Source organism: Sturnus vulgaris, chromosome 8 (assembly GCF_052056855.1).
Source record: "Sturnus vulgaris isolate bStuVul1 chromosome 8, bStuVul1.hap1, whole genome shotgun sequence".
Lineage (NCBI taxonomy): Eukaryota > Metazoa > Chordata > Aves > Passeriformes > Sturnidae > Sturnus > Sturnus vulgaris.
This window is the reverse complement of record NC_142250.1, coordinates 35521177-35543640: the sequence shown is the minus strand read 5'-3', so window position 1 is coordinate 35543640 and position 22464 is coordinate 35521177. Positions and strand designations below refer to the sequence as shown.

Below are 22464 nucleotides of genomic sequence, written 5' to 3'. Positions count from 1 at the left end.
CTCACATCTTCTGTGATAAATTCGTTTAGACCTGAATGTTTTTTTCCCTGATTGTTTCCCTGTGAGTGCTGAATACACCCAGAACTGCAGCCTGGAGAAGGACACAACCCTCCCTGGTCCAGGGGCTGGCATGGGAATGTGCAGCTCCAAAAGCATCTGCAGTGACCTCTTAGATGGGGGGAGCTTGAGAGGTGCTCCCAAAAATTTTTTAGGAGCCTGAGGATAGAAATCTCCCAGAAGCCTTTTCCTTCTGAAACACCAAAATGCTCTTGAATATCCTCAGATATTTTACCCAATTAACCCAGTCACACGTACAGAAAGAGGTCAGTCATTGTCCAGCCTCATCAGCACTGAAAGATGCAGTGCCCACAGTGACAGGGATGGGGAGAAGGCCCCAGAATGCAATAGATGTTCATTTTTACTGGGATTACAGAGTTATGGTGCCCAAGGCTGCCAATACCATTTTTCAAATGGTCTGGGCTGAACTCCCTGCAGCCCAGACACAGTCAGCTGAAGAGGAGATTTAAATGTGACACTCCAGACATCAACTATAAAAAATAGATTGAAAGTAGGAAACCAGTGAGAAAAAGAAATGTAAATTCCTCACGACTCCTTAAGCATCATTTCCTCACAGAAGAAGAGATTTCATCCAAAAGTTAAGTTAGGAGAAAATCCCTGTTGAGAAAAGCACTGGTTTGGATGTGAGTTTTCCCTCCATACTTTCTGAAGAGCTTTTAGTTCACATAAACATCCTGCATGGTTTGTAATTTATCTGACCGGGAAACTCCTGGAGGATTTTGAGCTCAACATTAAAAACCATTCACTTTCTGGGGTTTCACAGCTTCTGTGGGCTGCCTGTTCCAGGAGAGCAGCTGCTGGCCCAGGGTCACCTCTGTGATCTGATGAACATGGTGTGCAGCCTTTGGCCACGGTGTGCATGGCATCCCCAGGTGCACAGGGACCACTGCCAGGACAAGGATGAGGGATGATCCCTAGCCAGCTGCTTGAGCCTGTCCTTCTCCATCCACTCTGCTGCTGCCATTTAGTGGGATGTGCAAGTTTGAGTCTTCTTTTTCTGTCTTTCTGTTTGCTGCAGGGTGCTATAAAATGTGCCCACTAAATTGGTACCCAACAGTCCTTTCCTTTCCTTTCCTTTCCTTTCCTTTCCTTTCCTTTCCTTTCCTTTCCTTTCCTTTCCTTTCCTTTCCTTTCCTTTCCTTTCCTTTCCTTTCCTTTCCTTTCCTTTCCTTTCCTTTCCTTTCCTTTCCTTTCCTTTCCTTTCCTTTCCTTTCCTTTCCTTTCCTTTCCTTTCCTTTCCTTTCCTTTCCTTTCCTTTCCTTTCCTTTCCTTTCCTTTCCTTTCCTTTCCTTTCCTTTCCTTTCCTTTCCTTTCCCCATATGTGACACTTTCTCTGACAACCCAATTACTGTTCCTTGCAGCCCAAATGCTGGACATGAAATTGCATTTTCTCTCCCTATTCAAGTAACTCCTTGCTGGAATTCCAGGAATCCAAGTTGCAGCTCGATCTGCATCCAGTCTGGACAGATCTGTCCTGCACTGAGGAAGGATGAAGTGTGTGCTGCAGCAGTCTCTCTCTGGCCATAATTCCATTTCAGAGAATATATTTTCAGGTTTGTGAAAGGCACTGGCTGGAATAGAAGCTCTGTGAGTGATGATGTGTCTGGGTGAGGACACCTCCACCACTCCTGCAAGATGTGCTACTGCTTCCACTGCCCTTTGAGATGCTGCCCTTGGTTGATTTGGGTCAGATTTGTTATTTTAATAGAATCCTGCTGTGCAGTGTAGTAGGATAATGGGATAGTTTGGCTCTCCTATTGTGCTCTTCATCAATAGATAATTATTTTTTCTGTAGATACTAAATTTCCTCCACATTAGAGGGGTTGTTGCAGAAAGAGGTGACCAGGGGCAGTGGTGGAGACAGGAGCACATCTGCCTCCAGACTCTCATTCTCTGGATTTCTCAGTCCTTTAAAGTTAAAGAATGACCAAACCATTTGAAAAATATCTAAATATCAGCTCTATTAGAAAAACAGTCAATAGATCATCCTGCTCATTTATCCCCATAGTATCCATCTGCAACTTATTAAAACAGCCTAAAAGTGAAGTCCTCATTCACCACTTCATTTTTCTTCCTCTTTTGTTTGTTTGCCTGCTTACTTGCTTGGGAATTTCTCATACAGAGCCCTGGGAATGTAGAATGTATGATAAAAATAAATAAAAATGCCCTCTCAGTTCTCAGATCACCCCCTGGGATGGTGCCTTTTGAGCAGCCCTGCACTCCAGGGTCACAAGTTCCCAATTCTGGTGCCTTTCCACCTAAAACTCCTTGAAATCCATGGAAGAGCTGTGGGCTCAGCCCCTGTCCCTCTGAAGCTGTAACATGAATCGTGAAATGAAGGACCTGGAGGTTTTCAGGAGGAGGCAGGACAGACTTTAAGTGAATATTTAATGTGTGAGCATGATTGCCCTCTAATTAATTTCTCACCAGCTCAGGACATCTACATTCCTCTGCCAGTGGTAATAGAGCTTTTTATTGTTATTGTCTAGAAAATGAGTATAACTTTGAGCTTCATTAAAACCAAATGTTTAATTGCACTCACGGATCTCAGGTTTATCAATTTACTTAATTTCCCCTGTATAGTGCAGCAGAATAATATATAATAGTTTCATATAGTGCTGTCCTAGCCAAGTTTTGCTTCAGCATCACAATTTCTCAGACAAGTATGTGTTGATGGTTTATGTTGGCAGGACCTTTGCTTCTGCTGACAAGTTGGAAAAGAAAAATCCCATTTATATTTTGAGATTTCCTAAAGCCTGTTGATTTATGAAATACGACTGGCCTCGCTTTAGGTTTTGTTTTGGTTTTCCTTTTTAAGAGGGGGAAAAAAAAATTATATTTGATTTTATCGACAGTTTAAAAAGTGGAATTATTCCATTAAATTGCCTTTCCCTGATTGAGAGATTCCTGGCAATGTGAAATCATGTGAGTTATGTTTTAATTTCTGTTTGAGATGGGGAGAGCTGTCCCATCTCATACAGAAATTCCCCAGGTGGCTCAGAAGGGAGCACAGGAGGCAAAACCCACTGAGTTTTCCACATCCAGGGGGATCAGCAGGGATGTGGATGTTCTTGGTTTGGGGCTGACCCCCAGACATGATCAGGGACCAAACCCTGAGCAGAGCTGGAGTCAAATTTAAGCCAGGCTCAGGACCACACTGGAGCTGCTTCCAGTTGGCCTGGAGCCTGGCAGTTGATGTCTGGACGTGCTCTTGGGATGGATATTTCCCCTCCCTCCCTGCTACCAGTGATGGAGAAGACAGAGGGATCATTTCAGGTAGGATTGGGGTTGTCTCCTGGCTTTCCTGCCTGCAAATCTTTCTGACTTCCCAGCATCTGTAGGTTTGGGACCGAAGAAAACACAGAATCAGACACCTGACACTAAAATTTGAATACTTCATATTGCTTTTTCCCCCCCCTCAAACATTTATAATCCTGGGAATTCTGGTAGTCTTTTGTCTGATAGAAATCCCACTGATTGGTTTTAAGGACTTGCTGAAATCTCTTTGGGGTTCTTTGTATAATTTTTGACTGGGGATCTGTAGTTTAATACACCATTTGCCACATTAATATATTATTTGCCACACTGGAAAACACTACATTGTTTAACATTAATGGCTCCTGAAAAACAGAAAATTTCTGGGGGCATGGGCTGACTCAGGAGTGTGGGAGAACCCTGTTAAAGAGGAAGATACAGAAATAGTGGAGGAGTAACAGAGGCTTCTTGGAAACACCTGAGGAGAGTGGAAGGAACCAGTAGCTATGGATTTATTTTATTTGCCTCAAATTCCCAGTCCTGTATGACTGGTGGGTATTGTTCACACCAAAAAAAAAGAGCCATAACTCTTGACTCGTTACATTTTTAAGGTGCTGTGTTTGGCACTGCACAGTGGGGGAAAAAATGCAATTGTAGGAAAAGAAAATTAGTCAAAAACAGAGAGCTGGCCAAGAAAATTCATATTTGATATTCATTATCTTATTACAGATGGTCACAAGCCAAGTGCTGATATCCTGTAGGCAGCACTCACAGGATAAGTGTGCTTTAAATGAAAAGTCTGTTTTTCTTTATGCCGAATCTGCAGATTTTCCTTATCCCGGGATTGCTCCATAGGAAAAGTGAAACTGTCCTGAAAGGCCCACGCTGTCCCTTGGGATGGGAATCAGACTGGAATGCTCAGGAAAAACCCAGATTAATCATTCTGGGTTCTGATCATTTGTCCATACCCTCAGCAGCTAAAGGAAATGAGGGGTAAAGAAATTGTTATTTAGCTCTTTTTAAAGAAGTGGTTTTTTAGTTCTTTTAGACAGAGGTTGGGTACATGAGGGATACATTGGAAACGTGGCACTGATGTTGCACATTTTGGATATGAACTCCTAAAAACAAGATGCTCACTTTAAAATATTTTTTTAAAAATTAAAATTGAGAGAACTCAGGGTACAACTAAGTGTCTCCCTTTCCTAGTGTAAATAATTAAAGAATATTGTTCAAGCTTCTGATTTGGAAAGTGAATGGTCTAAGAAGAGCAAATTTAGCATTAAAAATAAACCTCTTCATGCTTTTCTGTTGTTTCTGAGTTGTCACACAGGGAGCTGCTCAGGCTGGCCCGTTTCAAACACTGACTAATGGGCTCCTGCCTCCAAAATTAAATGATTAATTGCACAAAGGCAAAGACAACAATCCTTATTTGATTTGTGCTGATTACAGGGCTGCTGGATTTTAGAGTAAAGGGAATATATTGCCCTAATTTCCTCAATCCTCCGGGGATTAAGGCAGCTCTGACAATAATTTAGAGCTGTGGGGTGTGAGGTTACTCAAGTCAGGGGTGTCCCATGTGTCAGGGGGATTGTTGGGATCCTGCAGGGCTGCTGGGATAAATCAGCCCAGCTTTTCCAGCCGTGATCCATCACTCCCAGCCCGCTGGGTGATGGGTGAGTGTGTCTTACCTGCTCTGCCAGGGGGACTGAGGGAGCTGCAGATGAATTATCAGACCCTGAGCCTTGGTTCAGGCTCCTGGAACGGCTGTTGGACAGGTTTTGATATCATGGCTTTCCAGGCTGCTTTTTTCTCTTGGAATTTTAGCTGTTCCAGTCACCAGTAAAATGTCTGTTGGCTTGGCTGAACTGGTGTTGATGGTGCTCTGAACCAAAATTGTGCAGCCAGCTTGGAATTAACACTTCAGGTAATTTGTAGCAGACCAAAGACTGAGTTTCTTCATCATATCTTCCTAATAACAGGATAAATAAGGTGGTGTTTTCCCTAATAATTGGAATTTTATTTTTATATCAGTCTTCATTGTACTATTAAACTTTTTCTCCTATTTTATCCTTTTTTGTAACTTTCTGAGAACTTGTACAGCGACACTGGTCTCACAGTGGTTGTTGTATCTAACCTTTGTCACAGCACAGACAGAAATAAAAAGGGCAGACACTTCTAAAACACTAGAAAGACACACTAAGAAAATCAAATCTCCCCATCCGTTGTCCCAAGTCCCTCTCCTGGAACCCCTTTAGGCACTGGAAGGGCTCTGAGATCCCTCTGGATCTTTCTCTTCTCCATGCTGGACACCCCCAGCTCTGTCAGCCTGTCACATATTCAACCTTTTGTCATCTTTGTTTTGCTGTGACATCTCAGGACACTTGGGCAGGACCCAGCACAAGGACCCTCTTTCTTTCCTCTTACAGGCTGTATCTTAAAGAATTCAGCAAGAGAGCTTTCACTTCAAAATCTGTGAGTTCCTTGGGGAGCAGGTGGCATTCCTGTCAAAATTATTATTTTGGGCAGTAAAATGAGTGAAAGAGGAACCAACCCTTCCTGTGTCTGAGCTTCCCTCTGCTGCCCCACCGAGAAATATTTAATAATCCATGATCTGGCAGGGCCAAGGTTCATGTCAGGGTTTGGTTTAACAGCTGTAATGCAACTGCAGATCAATGGATGTTTCCACTGCACCAGGGTTTGGTTTAACAGCTGTAATGCAACTGCAGATCAATGGATGTTTCCACTGCACCAGGGTTTGGTTTAATATCTGTAATGCAACTGCAGATCAATGGATGTTCCCCACTGCACCTTCTCTTCCCAAAGCTCCTCCAGGCTTCTGTTCGCTCCCGTTCGCCGCAGCTCCGTCGGCGTTGGCAATGCATCACTGGGAGAATGGAAAACAAATAAAGCACAAATATCATTTTGCTCTGCAGTGCAGCACTTCAGAAGAGACAAATTTCTGTGAGCCATTGGTTCTTTTAAAGTATAGTGTGTGTTGCAATGACAAATGTAGGGCTTTGAAGTTTCCTGCTCCGCTCGCCCGTGACATTGTAAATCAGTGTTTTGCTTTCTCTTACTCCATCATTATTAAACTTGGTGTAACTCTGGTGTAGACAAGCTCCTGAAAACCACGTGTCTCACTCTGCTCTCTGTGTTCCAGGGGAATTATTGTGTTTGAGAACAACAGCTACATTCTGGAGCCACTGGAAGGTGCTACAAGCGAACACAAGATCTACCGAGCGGAGAATCTGAAAACAGCCCCAGGATCCTGTGGCCACCAGCTGGACATCCTTGCCACGGGGACTGCTGCCACTGCCACTTCACAGCATCCTCCAGCTGCCAGGGTAGGTGGCTGATGTCATTTTATGTGTCTGCCTGGCAGCATTTCCACATTACTGCCCACCACAAGAGTCTCTACTGAGAAAAACCTTAACCCACATCATTGGCTTCCCTTGGTGCCATCTGCTGAAGTGCAGCCTTGAAATTATTTGTTAAATCTTTAGTACTTTTCCTGGACTCTCCATGTATAACTTGCTTTTCGCTTCCTTTTCAACACAGAAAAGTTTATGGGTTCATATTATGGTCGTATATTTTGGTGCTTGTATAGTTATAACCAGAATTTAAGGCTCCCTAAGAATACTGAGTGATGTCTGGAAAAGTTCTTGCCCTCCCAAGATGAAAGAGAACATGATAGCTGGGGAACTTTGCTAATGTCAGGTTTGGAAACTTTATATTTTAGTAGCAAAGTCTCTTATGCAGACAAAACAAATTCTCAGCATATTATTTTACAGATATATTATTGGAATTGCTGTGATGTTGGCAGAAATGTACTCCATGTGAGATGCATCTAGCTAATGGAAATTAGAAAATTAAATGAGCTAAAAACCAGGAAGAGGAAATGCTGTAACAAATTCATTTGCATATTGGATGAAGATTGTAGAAATGCTGGGTTAGGTGTTCAGGAATTATATAAAGATATAAATCTGCCATCAGCATTTATTGAATATGGGGATTTGTACTTGTATGTACGACTCAGGGTTGTATCAGGTTCTTTGTTAAGGAAACCCAAGTGACATCTCTTGATAAAATTATGCAATGGAATTAATTTATTTTACTTTATTAGGAATATTACATCTAGAGCATTAGCCTTTGCATGTAACATTATAAGAATTATGTGTATTTCTAAAAGTACGTGTGGGTGGAAAACATTGCAAATACAAGTTTATTAAGATTTCCCCAAATTATTTGTGACTGACTGAATTCCACTGAAATAGTCGATGCAATGAAGAAATAAAATGTGTGCATGTAACAAACTGGCACAATCAAAGCCATTTTATTTTACCCTTTTGGTTCTTCCATTTTGCTGGTGCCTTCAACTGCATCTCAAATTTCACTTTAAATATCTGAAAAAATATTTTTGCTGTGGTTCAGTGGACATAATTATAAAACCTGTCAACAGTCACATCATATGGATAGGTACAATATATTTAATGAGTAAGTTGGTTAAGCTTCTAATGCAGGAATTCTGAAAGCTGTCAGATGTAATGTGTGGAGTGAGTTTTCATATTTCAGTGTTGTCACTAAGCAGTCTGTCAGTGGGCACGTTGAATAAAGATGACCTGCAAGGTGGGGAGACATAAAGCTGCTCCAAATCATACTGGGTGACAGAATTAAGCAGAAATCTGGTCTAAGGTTCAGGGCATGATGAAAATATTTGGCTTCTTGACAGGTCCGGGGGAAGATTTTTGTTTGGTTTTATCCCCTGACTCTTCACTCAACCACCTACATGAAATTCTTGTTTAGCAGAGCTGAAACGTGAAATCAATAAATCACCAAGAGCCTTTGGGTTAGGTGCAAGCAGAGATGAGGGATGGGACAAGCAGCAGACTCAGCTTCCCAGATGCAAAGAGGAGCTTCAGTGGAGCAGGGCAGGAGGTGCAGAGGGTGCTGCAGATGGGCTGTGTCCCTCTGCAGTGGGGTCTCTGGCAGTGCTGGCTCATTCCATCACTCCCTGGACCCTCAGATTGCACCAAGGAGCATTTCCCAGCTGAGCTCCATTGAGACAGGACCCTGCAGAACATCTGGTGTGCAGGACAGACCCTGCAGTGGGGAATTTTCTCTGTAGCCACAAAGGGAAAAAAAGGCATTTTGGTGGTGCTGGTGACCATGGCCAGAGGATTTTTTAGAGCTTGAACAAAGAGAGGCTGCACCACTGCAGTGTCCATGCAAGCCATGCCAATTCCCAGGCAGGGAAGGCTGAGGAAGGGGTACAGCTGCTGGGACAGCAGGTTTGGGACAGGATTAGGTGGGGAAGAAGCAGAGGAGAGAGACAATGGTCAGTGGAACAAAGCCCATTTTTTTGTCCCTCAGTTCTCATGGCTGTGTCATTGACTCTTCATTTCCATTCTGAAGGATTGACTCAGCAAAGGGGTTGTGCATTGATGCAGCTGGCTGCAGAAAGCAAGCTGAAAGAAGCCATAATTAGGTATATTTCAAAAATAAATATTGTATCCTAGGAATTCACATAGCCTTTGGGCAAATCTCAGGAACAGATTTGTTATGCAAGTCAGTCACCAGAGGCTTATGTGATTTTTCTACCTGCTAGCCAATTTCTCTCCAGCTCACTCCAAGTCCAAACAGCTTTACTCTTGGTAAGAGGGAAATGTTTTAAACTGACTGATGTAACAGAGCTCTCCTTGTACCTTTGAACTCAGATTTTCCTGTCTCATCTTTTCTTCTTCACTTGGAGGAGGATGAGATGCACCTCTCTAGGACCTCATAATAAATTTATTTATTTTATGGGAGAGTTTTAGTATCTGAGAGATCAATTCCATCACAAACCACAGCCACATGGCCACTTGCCTTTTGTGGCACCTCACTCATGTTTGAGTGACATCACACCCTAGTGCAGAAGTTCTAAAAAAATCTACCTCAGCTCATTTGCCAGAGCCCCTAATTAGAGTAATCCTGTCAAATGTTTGCATCCTTGATATTTAGTTCATTAACAGCAGCTTTTACTCCTCTCTCCATCCATAAATATTGTCCAAATGAAACTTTTTGCAACACTATTAAATATTAGTTTGAAAGTCAGATACTAAAGATTGCACCGTTCACTTTTCTCTAGCTCTTGCGAAACATCAAAATCATTAATCTGCAGATAATGAAGAGGAGCAGTTTGATAATGTGAAGAAAACTTTGTGAAATTTGGCTGGAAGGAGATGTCCAGCACTGGCTGTGCTTAGGGGATCTCTGAGTTTGCCTTGGAGCAGTTTTCCTTGGAAAGCTTTAGTCATGTTTTAGGTTAAAGAGCTTTGCTGCAGCTCAGGACACCGTGGTCAGCTGTAGGTCAGACATCTGTTTAAACCCTCTAAATTCTGGCAGGAAAATCAGATATTCTGCTGAGACCTCTTTTCCCTAAATGTCCTAGTCCAGGCATAAGGAAGGAATGATAGGATAGATGCTGATGCTGTAAATCACAGAACTTTTACAGGCACCAATAGGTCACTTAAATTTAGGGTAGCAAAGGAGCCGTGACATGTTTTGTACCCTTAAAAATCATTTCACTTTCTTCAGTGATTTTGTTTTTGCAGTTAAGAGTTGTGATTCTTTCAGACCTGCACGTTATATGAATATGAAGATACAAAATTAAATGTGTGCATTCCATTTTTCAAGTATTAATTGCCTTCTCCAGACACTGACAGTTGGTTCTGGTTTTTTTTTCACTTTTGGGCTTTTCTTTCTACATAATATATCAGTTGACTGCTTGACCTGTTCTCTGCTTCACTCAATATCCCTTTATCTCTCATTTTTCTTAGTAACTGGTTTGTCTATTGTGTGAAATGTTTGTTAGAAGTTACCTCATCCCTCCTTTAAACGTGCCTTGGAAATAGCAAAGGTCTTTTTGCTGGAGGGGATATTCTCCTGTGAGGAAAGATAACTCAAACGTTTCAACTGCAGAAAGCTGAAAGGTCGAGAGAGACTTTTCACTGCTCTCCTGCTTTCTGTGATCAAATCCTGAGGGGTTTTGTCAAGAAAACTTCCACGAGGAGGAGGAATGCACTACAAATTTGTATGTAGTAAAATCTTAGTAGGAAACCTGAGACAATGTGTGTTTCCTCCTGCAAGCACTTCTGTTGTATCAAGGCTGGAAACAAAATAAGACTTTCATGGTTTTTTGACAGTACAAGAGGGAGACTCTGAAGACAACGAAGTACGTGGAGCTTGTTATTGTTGCAGATAATCGTGAGGTAAGGAACTGCAAAATAAAAATTTATGTGAGCAGGAAAGGGGCAGCTCAGTTCAGTTACCATGGTGCTGCAAATAAAGGGCTTCAGTCAATAATATGATGGTTTCCTGAGGAAAATCATCCTCCATAATTAGGGCTGAGCAAGGGAAGGAATTATTAAGACAGGACAATAGTGATGCTCAGCTGCAAAATTTCTTGCAATACTTCAGAAGGAGTTTGAAATAAGTGTCAGTATGGAAGAAGAGGCAGATATTCATTCCTTCAGCAAGTGAAGTCCTCACTGTGTCCCCAGTGGGGCTGTCAGTGCTGCCTCCCTGATGGGTTGCAAAGGGATCCTCAAAGTACCCAGCACTGGCTGGAAAAATGTTCCAGTGAGCTGAATGGCAAACATTGGAACCTTGGCTTGAGTTGCTGCCTTTTTTTTTTTTTTGGTCTCATTAAACACTGCTACTTAGAGAATTGTAATCACTCTTTGCAAGGCCTGCTAAGAGAAGGATTTTTTCCCAAAACATCAGTCCTGAGAAGACCCCTGTGGAACACTTGGAGATCCTAAAATCTTTTCCTGGGGACCAAAATCCTGTCCCACAATCTGTGTTTCTTTTGGGGCAGACTGTGATGCTGTGAATCCAGCAGGAGTCTGCTGGTGGATTTTGGCTGCACCCCAATTCCCAAACATCCCTGATGTGCTGGCTCTTGGGGGGAAACTGTGACATTTGTGCTGCTGGTACATTGATCCTTTACTTTCCAAGTTTCAGAGACAAGGCAAAGATGTGGAAAAAATTAAGCAGAGGCTGATAGAAATTGCAAACTACGTTGATAAGGTAAGAACATGGGGATTTTTTCCCTTTTCCCAACCTTACCACACTTTCTAAAGGATGCTGAAGGAGCTAACCCTGCAGCTTTCCTGGTACTCCAATATTTCAGAGCAAAGCTCCTCTCCAACCAGGAAAAGCAAATTTAAACCTTTCATTTGCTTTTTGATACATGAAGCCATGAGCTCTGCTCTGCTGTGTATGGGATGTAAAGATTTATTCCTGGGAAAAAGCCCAATTTAGCCCTAGGATTTTATTCACCAGGGAAGAGGGTGGGGTTAATCACCTACAGAACAGCCTATAGAAAAAAGGAGGATTATTTCTAAAAAAAATTTGGAGAACAAAGTCATTTGCAGCAACGAGGGAAGAAGGCTCAGTTGTAAGGCCAACAAAGGCCTGTGAAAACACAGTTAATAAGATGTGTAATCCAAGGAAGATGGCAGAATTAAAAATAAGGAAGCAGAATTCATGGCTGAGTGAGAGCAATAAGAGGGAGACATAGGCTGGATTTCTTTGGTCTTGAAATAATTCCTTGACAGTAAACAATAAAGGCTAAGTGTCCTCTAGAGTGGTTTTTGAACAAATTAGAGATTCTTTTTGTTGGCCTGTATGGCCAGGAAATATTAGTGAAATATTCTAGTAGTTAAATTATAACTGAGAGAGTCTTAATTTATCTGAGAACTTATCAAGTGATACTTCAAGGGCAGTAGCTCAAGGAGAAGCATTCCTGATTAAAAACAAGCTACTGAAGACACCTCTACCTCATCCATAATTGTCTTGCTGACTTATTGCCAGAGGACAGGTGTTTATATGTTACCTGCTCAAAATTAATTTTGCATATTGTAATATATTTTTTTATTTCATGCTTAATTTATGCTCAGCAAATGCTGGTGTTATGCAAACGACTGGAATGCACAGAAACAAGACAAAGATCTACTGGGTGTTTTCCTCAGCCAGTCAGGCAAAGCTGGACTTGATCAATCCTTGACTCCTTCCTCACATTACTCTCACATTGGAATTGTTGTCGTGGCTCTGCTGATGTTGCTCTGGATCCTCTCTGGCACCAGAATGGCATTTGCTGGTGGGGGAATAGATAAAATCACTTGGTTTTATCTGCTCTGTGCAAGACTTGATGACCCTGGCTCATTTTCAGCTATTATTGTGAACCACAACCAGAGCACAGCAGAGCTCCTGTCCCTCTGGAATTGGATCTGTGCAATCCAGGGTGGGGCAGCCCTGGGAGAGTCACTGCCATGGCCAGGAGTTCCTTCAGAACTGAAGGACACGGACAGGGAGAAAAATAAAATCCTGCATCTCTTTGAATGCCTTATGGGTATTGAGTTGGGTCAGAACTGGTTTTGGGGAATATTTTGTCTGAGTCCTGTCAGGTGTTTTGCCCTGAAGAAGAAATTGTTTTAACCTCTGGCAAGAAGGCTTTCAAAAATTATTTGAAACCTTTCTTTCTGTTTGAAACCTTTCTTTCTATTTGAAACCTTTCTTTCTGAAATATCATCTCTTTCAAAAATTTATTGAAAAACTCTAATCCGGCATGGTTTGAAATGTTTTTTAGACTCTTATTTCCTACTTTTCTCTTCTCTTTAGTTCTACAGGCCACTAAATATCCGAGTGGCCCTGGTGGGAGTGGAAGTGTGGAATGACATGGATAAGTGCTCCATCTCCCAAGACCCTTTCACCAGCCTGCATGAGTTTCTGGACTGGAGAAAGCTCAAGCTCCTGCCTCGGAAAGCTCATGACAATGCACAGCTCATCAGGTGGGCTTGACTGGATTTGATACCCACCAGGATTTGGGGGATTTGAGGGATTTTGGGGATTTTAGGCTAGCTGTACTGAGTCCTTCCCCAGCTGCTAAGCTGTTGGAAGGAACATCTGTGTTCCTGAGGGTTTGCCTTTCCCCCCTGCAAACATCAAACCCAAAACCACTCTGCAGGGCCCTGCAGCAGATGCTCCAGGTGAGTTTCCTTTCCCAGCCCTGGTATTTGAAGCCTGTCCTGAGTACAGCTCATGTTCTACTCAGGTTTTAGGTTGTAAGCAGCTGCTGCACACTCAGATTATGAATTTACAACCAGTTCAAACTGGCCTCAGTCTAAATTATGACTGGAAAAGACAGTCCTGCTCTGACCCTAATATGAAGCCTATTTCTTAATGAAAAGACCTTTTACTGCTTTAAAATGCTGTCTAATAGACAATTCATTTGAAATTGTGATTTAAACATTCAACCATAAATATATTTTACCCTGCTGCTTTTTCTTGGAATAAAGTAATTGAGTAAAGATCCCTGCCAGCCCCAACTAGTCTATGGTTCTGTGCAAGTAAAAGCACTCTTAAAAAAAGGCAAGAGAAACACCTCTTTCTTGAATAGGTATTATTTTGATCAACTGACTATTCTTTATACTGAGCAGATAAACACACCTGATGTCTCAGTAATTAAAAGGAGTTATTTACTTCTTACATTACCTGAATAAGGATAAATTGAGCCCTTCCAAACTGTCCCTCCCGAGATATTTGATGGCTCTATATGTATAATAACACTTTGGTTGAAATTATTGCATTCAAAGCTGTGCATCATCAGAAGTAGCACATAAACTTCCCCCTGCATTACAATAACCCTTCTTTGAGTTAGAGACATCATTTTTATGCTTGTACTTCTGTTCCCAACTTCAGTCAGCAGAAACAAAGAAAGGGAAAAGAAGGGTCCTGTTGTAGCTGTAAAAACAGGGGAGGGTGATCCAGTGGGGGGATCCAGTGGGGATGATCCAATGGGGATGATCCAGTGGGGATGATCCAGTGGGGGTGATCCAATGGGGGTGATCCAGTGGGGATGATCCAGTGGGGATGATCCAATGGGGATGATCCAGTGGGGATGATCCAATGGGGATGATCCAGTGGGGGGATCCAATGGGGGTGATCCAATGGGGGTGATCCAGTGGGGATGATCCAATGGGGATGATCCAGTGGGGGGATCCAATGGGGGTGATCCAGTGGGGATGATCCAGTGGGGATGATCCAGTGGGGATGATCCAATGGGGATGATCCAGTGGGGATGATCCAGTGGGGATGATCCAGTGGGGATGATCCAATGGGGATGATCAGGTGGGGATGATCCAGTGGGGATGATCCAGTGGGGATGATCCAGTGGGGGGATCCAGTGGGGATGATCCAGTGGGGATGATCCAGTGGGGATGATCCAATGGGGGTGATCCAGTGGGGATGATCCAGTGGGGGGATCCAGTGGGGATGATCCAATGGGGGTGATCCAGTGGGGTTGATCCAATGGGGGTGATCCAGTGGGGATGATCCAATGGATATTCCAAGAGCTGGGACACTGTGGTTCAGTTCAGCTGAGTCAGCACAGCCCATCTGGGCTTTCCATTGCTTTAGACCTGCCAATGTGAGGAGCAGAAACAGGGTCTTTGTTTGGGATTGGCAGAAATACAGAACTGGGAAGAGCAGGGAGGTATCCTGGCACTGACTGGTGACTCTGTGTCTCCTCTCCCCCTCCTGCAGCGGGGTGTACTTCCAGGGAACAACCATTGGCATGGCTCCCATCATGAGCATGTGCACAGCAGAGCAGTCTGGAGGGGTTGTCATGGTAAGTGGGGCAAACCCAGCACCCAAAGTGTCCCAGCTGGGGTGACACCATATCAGGTTCTGCACTCCTGGGTCCTGAAACACAACATCAGCCCCAATTGTCCCGTTTTCCATCTCTCTGTTGTTTATATCCCTGTTCAGATTGCTTGTAAATGATAGTTTCCATAGTGAAAAAACCCCCAAAATATTGCATTAAAATATAGCAGGGCCTCTTTGCAAGGAGTTTATGCCTCTAATTGTTATGGAACCAGGTGCTGAGGTGCTGTGAAGGAAGAGAACCAGAAGATGTATTTGTTACACACTTGGGTATACTTGTGTAACAGGCAGCAGCAGTCTATCCTGAATCTTTTATTATATTGATTTTATTCTGTATTTATAGAGTTTCCTGTGTTAGGCCTTATTTTCCATCTTTGCAGCAGTGTTTTTATTGCATGGCCAGACAGCAAGAACAAACAATGGCAACATTTATTCCACCTGAGTCTCTCCCAGGGTATTGCTGTTGTCAGATGCAAGACATGGTGAACACACAAGCAAACATCTTGTCCAATTTCTGGAAGGACTTCTGATGTATTTTCTTTCTGCTTTTTTTTTTTTTTTTTTTAATTTCAGTTTTACAGTGTTTTGCGCTAAGACAGAGGGAAGAAGCTTTAAAACAGAATGATCAAATCACATAAGTTGGGAAAAGTTGTGTCAAAGTTGTAGAAAACACAAAGGTTTCAGGCTCTTGGTAGCTTGAGAAGCTGAGTCTGTAACTGCTGTCTGTAACAATTATTCACTGGGTGCCTGGGGGAGAGGTACAAAAGGAAAAGGAGGAAAAAAAGGAAGAAAGAGCTGTAGGAGTGTCCCAGTGCAGCCCCAAATCTTGGTAAAGGCACAGATGAGGCAGGCAGCCCCATTTTAGCCATTTGACTCTCAGCCCTGCAGTCACTTTGGCTTTATCAGAGATGCCCTTAACGATGACTTTTTTGTCCTTTTAATCTTTAGCATAAGATTTAAAACACTCCACAGTGTAATTTACTGCCAAGTCAGTTCTCTTCACTCTGGAAACTGTCATTTTAAAGAGAAATAATTACAAATAGTTCATTCCAGTAACAAGAATACAAGAATCAGCATTTCTTTAGAATGTTGTCATAGAGATGGGACTGATTTATATGTCCAGGAGAAATCCAGGGTCTGTGGATGAACCCTGGGCCAGACTGAAGCTTCTGTCATGAAGGGGAGCACAATGTTACCCAGAAACTTGGTGAATTTAAGCTTCTGAGGTGCAAATTAACTTGAAACTCACCCCCAAACCCCTAAGTACAGCTGCCCAACCACCCCCTGAGTTAGCAGAGGTTGATTCAGGCATAGACAAAACACATTTTTATATTTTTGGTACCTGTACCCTGGCACAGCTGCCCAGGGCAGTGGTGGAGTCCCCATGCCTGGAGGGATTCAAAATCCACGTGGATGTGGCACTTGGGGACACAGGGCAGTGATGGCCTTGGCAGTGCTGGGAATGGTTGGACTCAGTGATCTTAGAGGTCCTTCTGACCCAAAAGATTCTGTGATTCTGTGGAAGAATGAGTCATCCTTAGCCTGGGAAGGTGAGGGGCTCAGGTGTCCCAACACTGCACAAATGAACATTTGGCCAGCCTCATAATTCAGACAATTTCTTACCCATCCCACCCCCAGCACTCAACACCAAAAGCTCCCACATGCTAAAACCTGTTCTGGAAGAAAACACAGTGAGAGACTGCGTAAGGAATGACATTTGAATACAAAATCTGGAGTGACTCTTGTCTGATGTGATTTTCCTGGTTCTTTTTGCAGTTAGTCAGCTCTGCTTTATGATCTAAATTCCTCTGTCATGCCTCCCTGGGAACCTGCCTGTCTCTTTTCTATAGGGCTGAGTTCTCTCAGTGGGTGACACCCTGTCTCCCATTAATTTTCAGAGGAACTCAAAGCAGGGAGAGCAGCCATGTGAGTGTGAGAAGCTTTAACAAGACCTTTATCATTTTATTTTCCTGTGAAGTTTCTCTTGTGTCATAGAAAAACCAAAGAGAAGTTGACATTAAAGCAAGTCTTTGACGTGATTCAGTCTTCATTCTTCTGTCTGCAAAGGTTGCCCGCTGAATTCGTGGATTTAAAAGTAAAATATTTCTGAGAGAAGAGAAAAGTGACTTTTTATCTGATAGTGATAGGGCAAGGGAGAATGGTTTTAAACTTACAGAGGAGAGATTTAGATTAGATATTAGGAGGAAATTGTTCCCTGTGAAGGTGCTGAGACCCTGGCACAGATTGTCCAGAGAAGCTGTGGATCCCTGGATCCCTGGAAGTGTCCAAGGCCAGGTTGGATACGGGGGCTTGGAGCCACCTGGGGCAGTGGAAGGTGGGGTGGGACTGGGTGATTTTTGAGGTCCTTTCCAATTCAAACCATTCTGTGACTCCATGAACCGAGTGGGCAAGCACTGGAAGTACCAGGAGCAGGGCATTTGCCTGTTGGGGCTGTAGGTGACAGTGTTTAATTATTAGGATTTTATCTAAATCCCAGTGGAATGAAGCAGAATTCAGCTGAAAGCAGCTGCATGTTTTGTGCAACAGCTTATAATGTCTTAACAGTAGATGGTTGCTTATTCAGTGGTTGTGAAATGTGTTTGGTAATGACTTTTACTGCTCAAGTTAACTTTGAAAGACCCTGGTGGAATAAATCAAAGTCACATTGCTATTCATTTCTTTAGTCCTTGTGATACTTAAACAGTCTCAGTATCAAATGGAACATGTCACTGTTTGTTTTGATAATCTTCATTTATGCTGTCTTCAAATAACCTCTTTTGCTGAGGCATCACATTCCTCCTTTGAAAAACCCTCTCTAGAAGCTGATAAAATTGCATTCCAAGTGGGTCTGAGCAAGTAATAAGAACCGCATGGGCTGGAATAATTGTTTGCCTATTCAAGTCCCAAATTACATTTCACATCATTTATTGCTCTACTTCTGGAGTGGACTGTGTGAATCCTTGTTTTTACTTTTAGTTGACAGCTTCAGAGTATTCAGAGAAATATAATCACTGCTCTGTAAGTGGAGGAGATACTGGAAAAATAAAGTCTGAGCTCAATTTTCTGTGTGTAGCTCAGTGAGGAGTTTCTGTCTTGACCAGATAGCCTTGAATTTCAAGGCATCATCCAATGAGTCAGTGGTAAATTATATGGAATTATTTAGCTGTTTTCTTAATCTTCAACCCTGCATTTTTTTTCCATTTGACTGAGAGGTTGTGCTCTTTTTATGACATGAGGTTCAATTACACTGAATTCTCTAACTATTCCATCAATTACTGTGTGCACAAAGATAAATCTGTCTGTATCAGACCAGTATCTAGATAAGATATCTCATTATGTGGGTGTTGTGCAGGACAAACTGCACACAAACTGGCTGTCACAAGATTTTTATATAAAGATTTTAAAATTCAGGAAATTTTTTTTTTAAAAAGAGATATTTTGTGAAAAGATAGAAATCCTTTTGAGTTGATTCCAATTGCAGAAGGAGCAGTTTGGTGTGTTCAGAATGACTGTATTCTCTTTTTGATTTAGTTTGCTGGTTGAGAAATTATTTACTAAAAATAATAGCCCAGACAGATGAAAGAAGAAACTCTTATATTTACCCCAAGTCATGTATTAAGGCCTCCATTAGTACATAGATAATGTTTTAGACAGTTTTACCTTTCACTTCCTTTTAATCTGGAGTTTGGCTTAGATGATGCTGAAAGAGTTATTTAAAGTGAATATATTCATGCAAGCTCTGGAGCAGGCAACTGTACACGGTAATTCCATTTACTGACTGATAAATAGTGGATCCTGCATTTATATTACATGTTTATGCCTTCAGGGAAAGCTTTCTTACAAGTGTAGTGGATTTTTTTTTTTTCCTCAAGGAAAATGATCAGTGTGGAAAGGTCTCTTGTGGTTAAGCCAAAACATCTTTCTGATCAGCAGCCTGTAATCAAATCATGCAGTGAATTTCTCAGGAGTGATTGTCCCAAAAATCAACATTTAAACGTGGATTAATGGTAAAGTTTCAAACTGACACTTTCAACATTTAGACTGTTCATAGGTTAATAAGAGGCTGTGGAAGATTTTGGCTTGCTTTGGCCTGTCATTTTCCAAAGGAGATTTTTAAAGGTTCTTGTTTTTTCTTACAAGGTTTGTGAAATCTTGGACATGCTGATATTAAAGAAACAGTCTGAAGCAAATTAAATAGACTGAGTGAAATCTCTTGCTGCATTTTTCATTTTCCTCCTGACATGAAGGATCTTCTCACTTCTCCCTCACCACACTCATCCTCACCCATAAATCATTGCCCTTTCCAACACTCCATGTCTGGTGACCTCTCTCTGCCACTGCTGGGACTTGGGAGTTTGGGGAATTTCTTGAACTGCAGAACTTTAAGCCCCAAGAAAGAGATGTTCAATGGTTTCAAATGTCTAATGGGGAAACTGGGTGGCCAGAAAGGCTGTCCTGAAATTCCCACTCTGCCCTATACGTGGATGAATTTAATATTGAGTTGATTTAACAACAGAGTAACTTCAGCTGCTAAACTTAGAAATAATTTCAAAGGACAGGCAACAGCACCTTAGAGGGGGATTGTGTGCCTTGACTTGGGTTTGTATGCTGAATTAACTGGTTCTCTTGTGGATTTTTTTTTTTTGAAGGATCACTCAGAAAACCCTCTGGGTGCAGCAGTGACGCTGGCTCATGAGCTGGGGCACAATTTTGGGATGAATCATGACACACTGGAGAGGGGCTGCAACTGCAAAGCATCCACGGATAAAGGGGGCTGCATCATGAACCCCTCCACTGGGTAAGTGCCAGGCTGAGACTGGCAGGCTGCACAAGCTACAGCTACCATGGGACATCTGTGGTTTCATTTTGTGCCTCAGGAACATTGAAAGGTTAAAAAAAAAAACAAAAAAAAAGAAAATATTTTTCCAGCACTTGTCAAATCTTCTTGTAGTTATCCTCCTCAAGCTGAAAAAGTTAAATGTTACCAGAGCACAACGTGTACTATTGCACCTTTTTATTCCCAGGTTAACAATGTGAAAGACAAAAATGCTGTAAGCATTTTTGTAAGCATAAACTGGTAATTTTATGTAAGCATAAACTGGTTAATTTAAAAAAAAACATCCACAACCAAACAAACTGTGTTGCAAGTGTTAAATCAGAATTTTACCTTCCCTCATCTTGCCAGCTGAGCATCAGTCATAATAGGAAATGATCCAAGACTGAGATGAGTGGGTAGGAAATTCAGTAATGCAGGAAATGCAGTTTTAGACTCTCTGCAAACTCTTTGTCTAATGCAGAGCAGGTTTTTAGTTTTGCACAAACTTTTGTTGTAAGTGTGGAGCACTTTTAGCGTGTGAGGAAAATTAAATCTGCAAGGTCAGTGGGATTAAGGCTGTTCTGTGTGCAGAGGGAGACCTTCCAAGAAAAGAGATTGGAAATGTGGGAAATAAAAACCAATGAAGCTGTGGTCACTTGTGTGTGTGCAGGGCCAGGAGCTGGACTCGATGATCCTGGTGGGTCCCTCCCAGCTCAGGATATTCCCTGATTCCCTGTCAGTCCTGCAGGGTGGCTCTGCTGATGGCAAAGGCACTGTGCCAAGGGACAAGAGTGTTTTGCAGACACTGAAATTTCAGGCGCTCTGGGCAGAGTGAGCTGTCAGTGCTTGCAGGGATGTGTTTTAAATTCCTGTTGAAACTGAAGGATATGAGGAATGAGTTCTCCATGTTCAGACCAGGACTGAAAGGATTAAACTGAAGTAAGAGTTGCCAAAGCTCTCTGATGGTAAGACTGGGCCAGATGCAGGAATTAGACTGCCTGTGACTGGAATCCAGTGAGAACCAGTGAGGCAAATACCTGCCAGCAGTGTAGGTACAGCTGGATGTCCTTAGGACAAGAGCTTGGTCTGGATGTTCTCTGTGTCCCTTCCAGCTCCAGAGTTCACTCTGTGTGCTTAAAGTTCATCTGTTGCTTAAAAACCTCTTCTGGGAATTGTGATCAGCTCTCCCTCTGCCTTTTCCAAGACTGCAAGTTTCTGGGAAAGAAGGGGAGCAGTCTGGGAGAGGCCAGGGAGTGTTGGGCAGGGTTGTTCCCTGCTGGTCATCCCAACAGCAGCCTTGGAATTCCTTCAAAGGCAAAGCTGTCACTCTCCATCAGGGCAGAAATCAGGATTGTGGCCAGAGGCCAAGCACAGCAAGCTGAGAGACAAACAAAAGAGAATTGTGAGAGTGGAGGAGAATGAGAGGCATTCCTACATTCTGCAAAAGAAAAATAACTCAGCTCTTTTGAGACAATAGGTGGTGATTATCCCCATGGAATTGCATCCTGCACAGCTCAGGGCTCTGGGCACTCTGTAGGGACAGAGGGAAGTGGCAGAGGGCTCTGAGCTGAGCTGTGGTGAGCAGTGGGCAGGCAGGGCTGGGCTCTGAGCTCCTGAAGGAACAATTCCAGCTTCTGTCAGCTCAGCTGAGTTACTGGTTCTGCATCCAGCTGCTCCACTTTGGAATAGACACAGGGATGCTCTCAGGACAGGAATTTCTGGACACTTTCTGAACTCATGTGATGAGAGGGACATTAAATAGCTCCTTCCTCATTCTTCCTTCATGCTGGAGTCCTTTGGGTGTATCTGATCCTGTCCTGGGTGCTGGATGTGCCAGTCCACACATTGGGCTTGGGATGGCTCAGGGCAAGGTCAGAGCCAGGCTGTGCCCACCCAGTGTTCCCCAGGATATGAAGAATTGGATATTCCATTCCCCAGTTCATGAGGAATTGGAAATCCCATTCCTCATCCCTTGGGGACAGCTCCCAGCAGCTCAGCTCTCCCTTTGGGATTTCTGTAGGTGGAAGGCTCTGCCCACCCCCAGCACCCCAAAGGTTTGGGCAGGGGGAATCCAGCTCCACCTTGCAATGCCCTCTTTGGATTTTCACCAAACTCTGCATTCAGCTCGTGCCTGAGGAAGAGCTGTGGCCTTCAGAGCCCTGGGCAGGCTGGTGGTTTGCACTGATTATTGATTTGGAAATGGAAGCTTTAACTTTGGGTTTATAGCCTCAGGCTTTATCTTGACACTGTGCTGTCAATCTGTGATAAATATTCCTGGAGAACAATTCATGCCTTGAGCCAAGCTGCATCTCACCAATTTCAAATTAACACCTTGAATATTTAATTAGCCAGTGTGTCTCACCAATAGCAATATCCCCTCGAGCACCATTATTGAAGGAACACTGAAAAGTTTTCCTCTCTGGAAGTGTTTGTCTGTTAAAGGAAGGCCAAATGAATGTTCCTTATCTCAACTGAACTCTGGAAATAGCCAAAAAATCAAAACTAAGAGCATCCCACGTCCATTTAGAGAGACAGCCTGTTCTCAGTGTACTCACTGCACTGACTCTGTGCTTTTCTAATTGGCTTGAGGTAGATTTAATGAGTGGAATAAA

General features: G+C 42.8%; 1 protein-coding gene across 1 annotated transcript in view; it reads left to right on the top strand.

Annotated features, from left to right (window-relative positions):
- ADAM12 (ADAM metallopeptidase domain 12) overlaps positions 1–22464 on the top strand; it is a 174088-nt gene that overhangs the window by 105256 nt on the left and 46368 nt on the right. Inside the window, exons 6-11 of the mRNA XM_088169446.1 lie at positions 6494–6677; positions 10515–10580; positions 11329–11400; positions 12994–13163; positions 14917–15001; positions 19686–19834. Of these exons, the coding sequence (XP_088025572.1) occupies positions 6494–6677; positions 10515–10580; positions 11329–11400; positions 12994–13163; positions 14917–15001; positions 19686–19834 (726 nt within the window). The remainder of the gene's footprint in view (positions 1–6493; positions 6678–10514; positions 10581–11328; positions 11401–12993; positions 13164–14916; positions 15002–19685; positions 19835–22464) is intronic.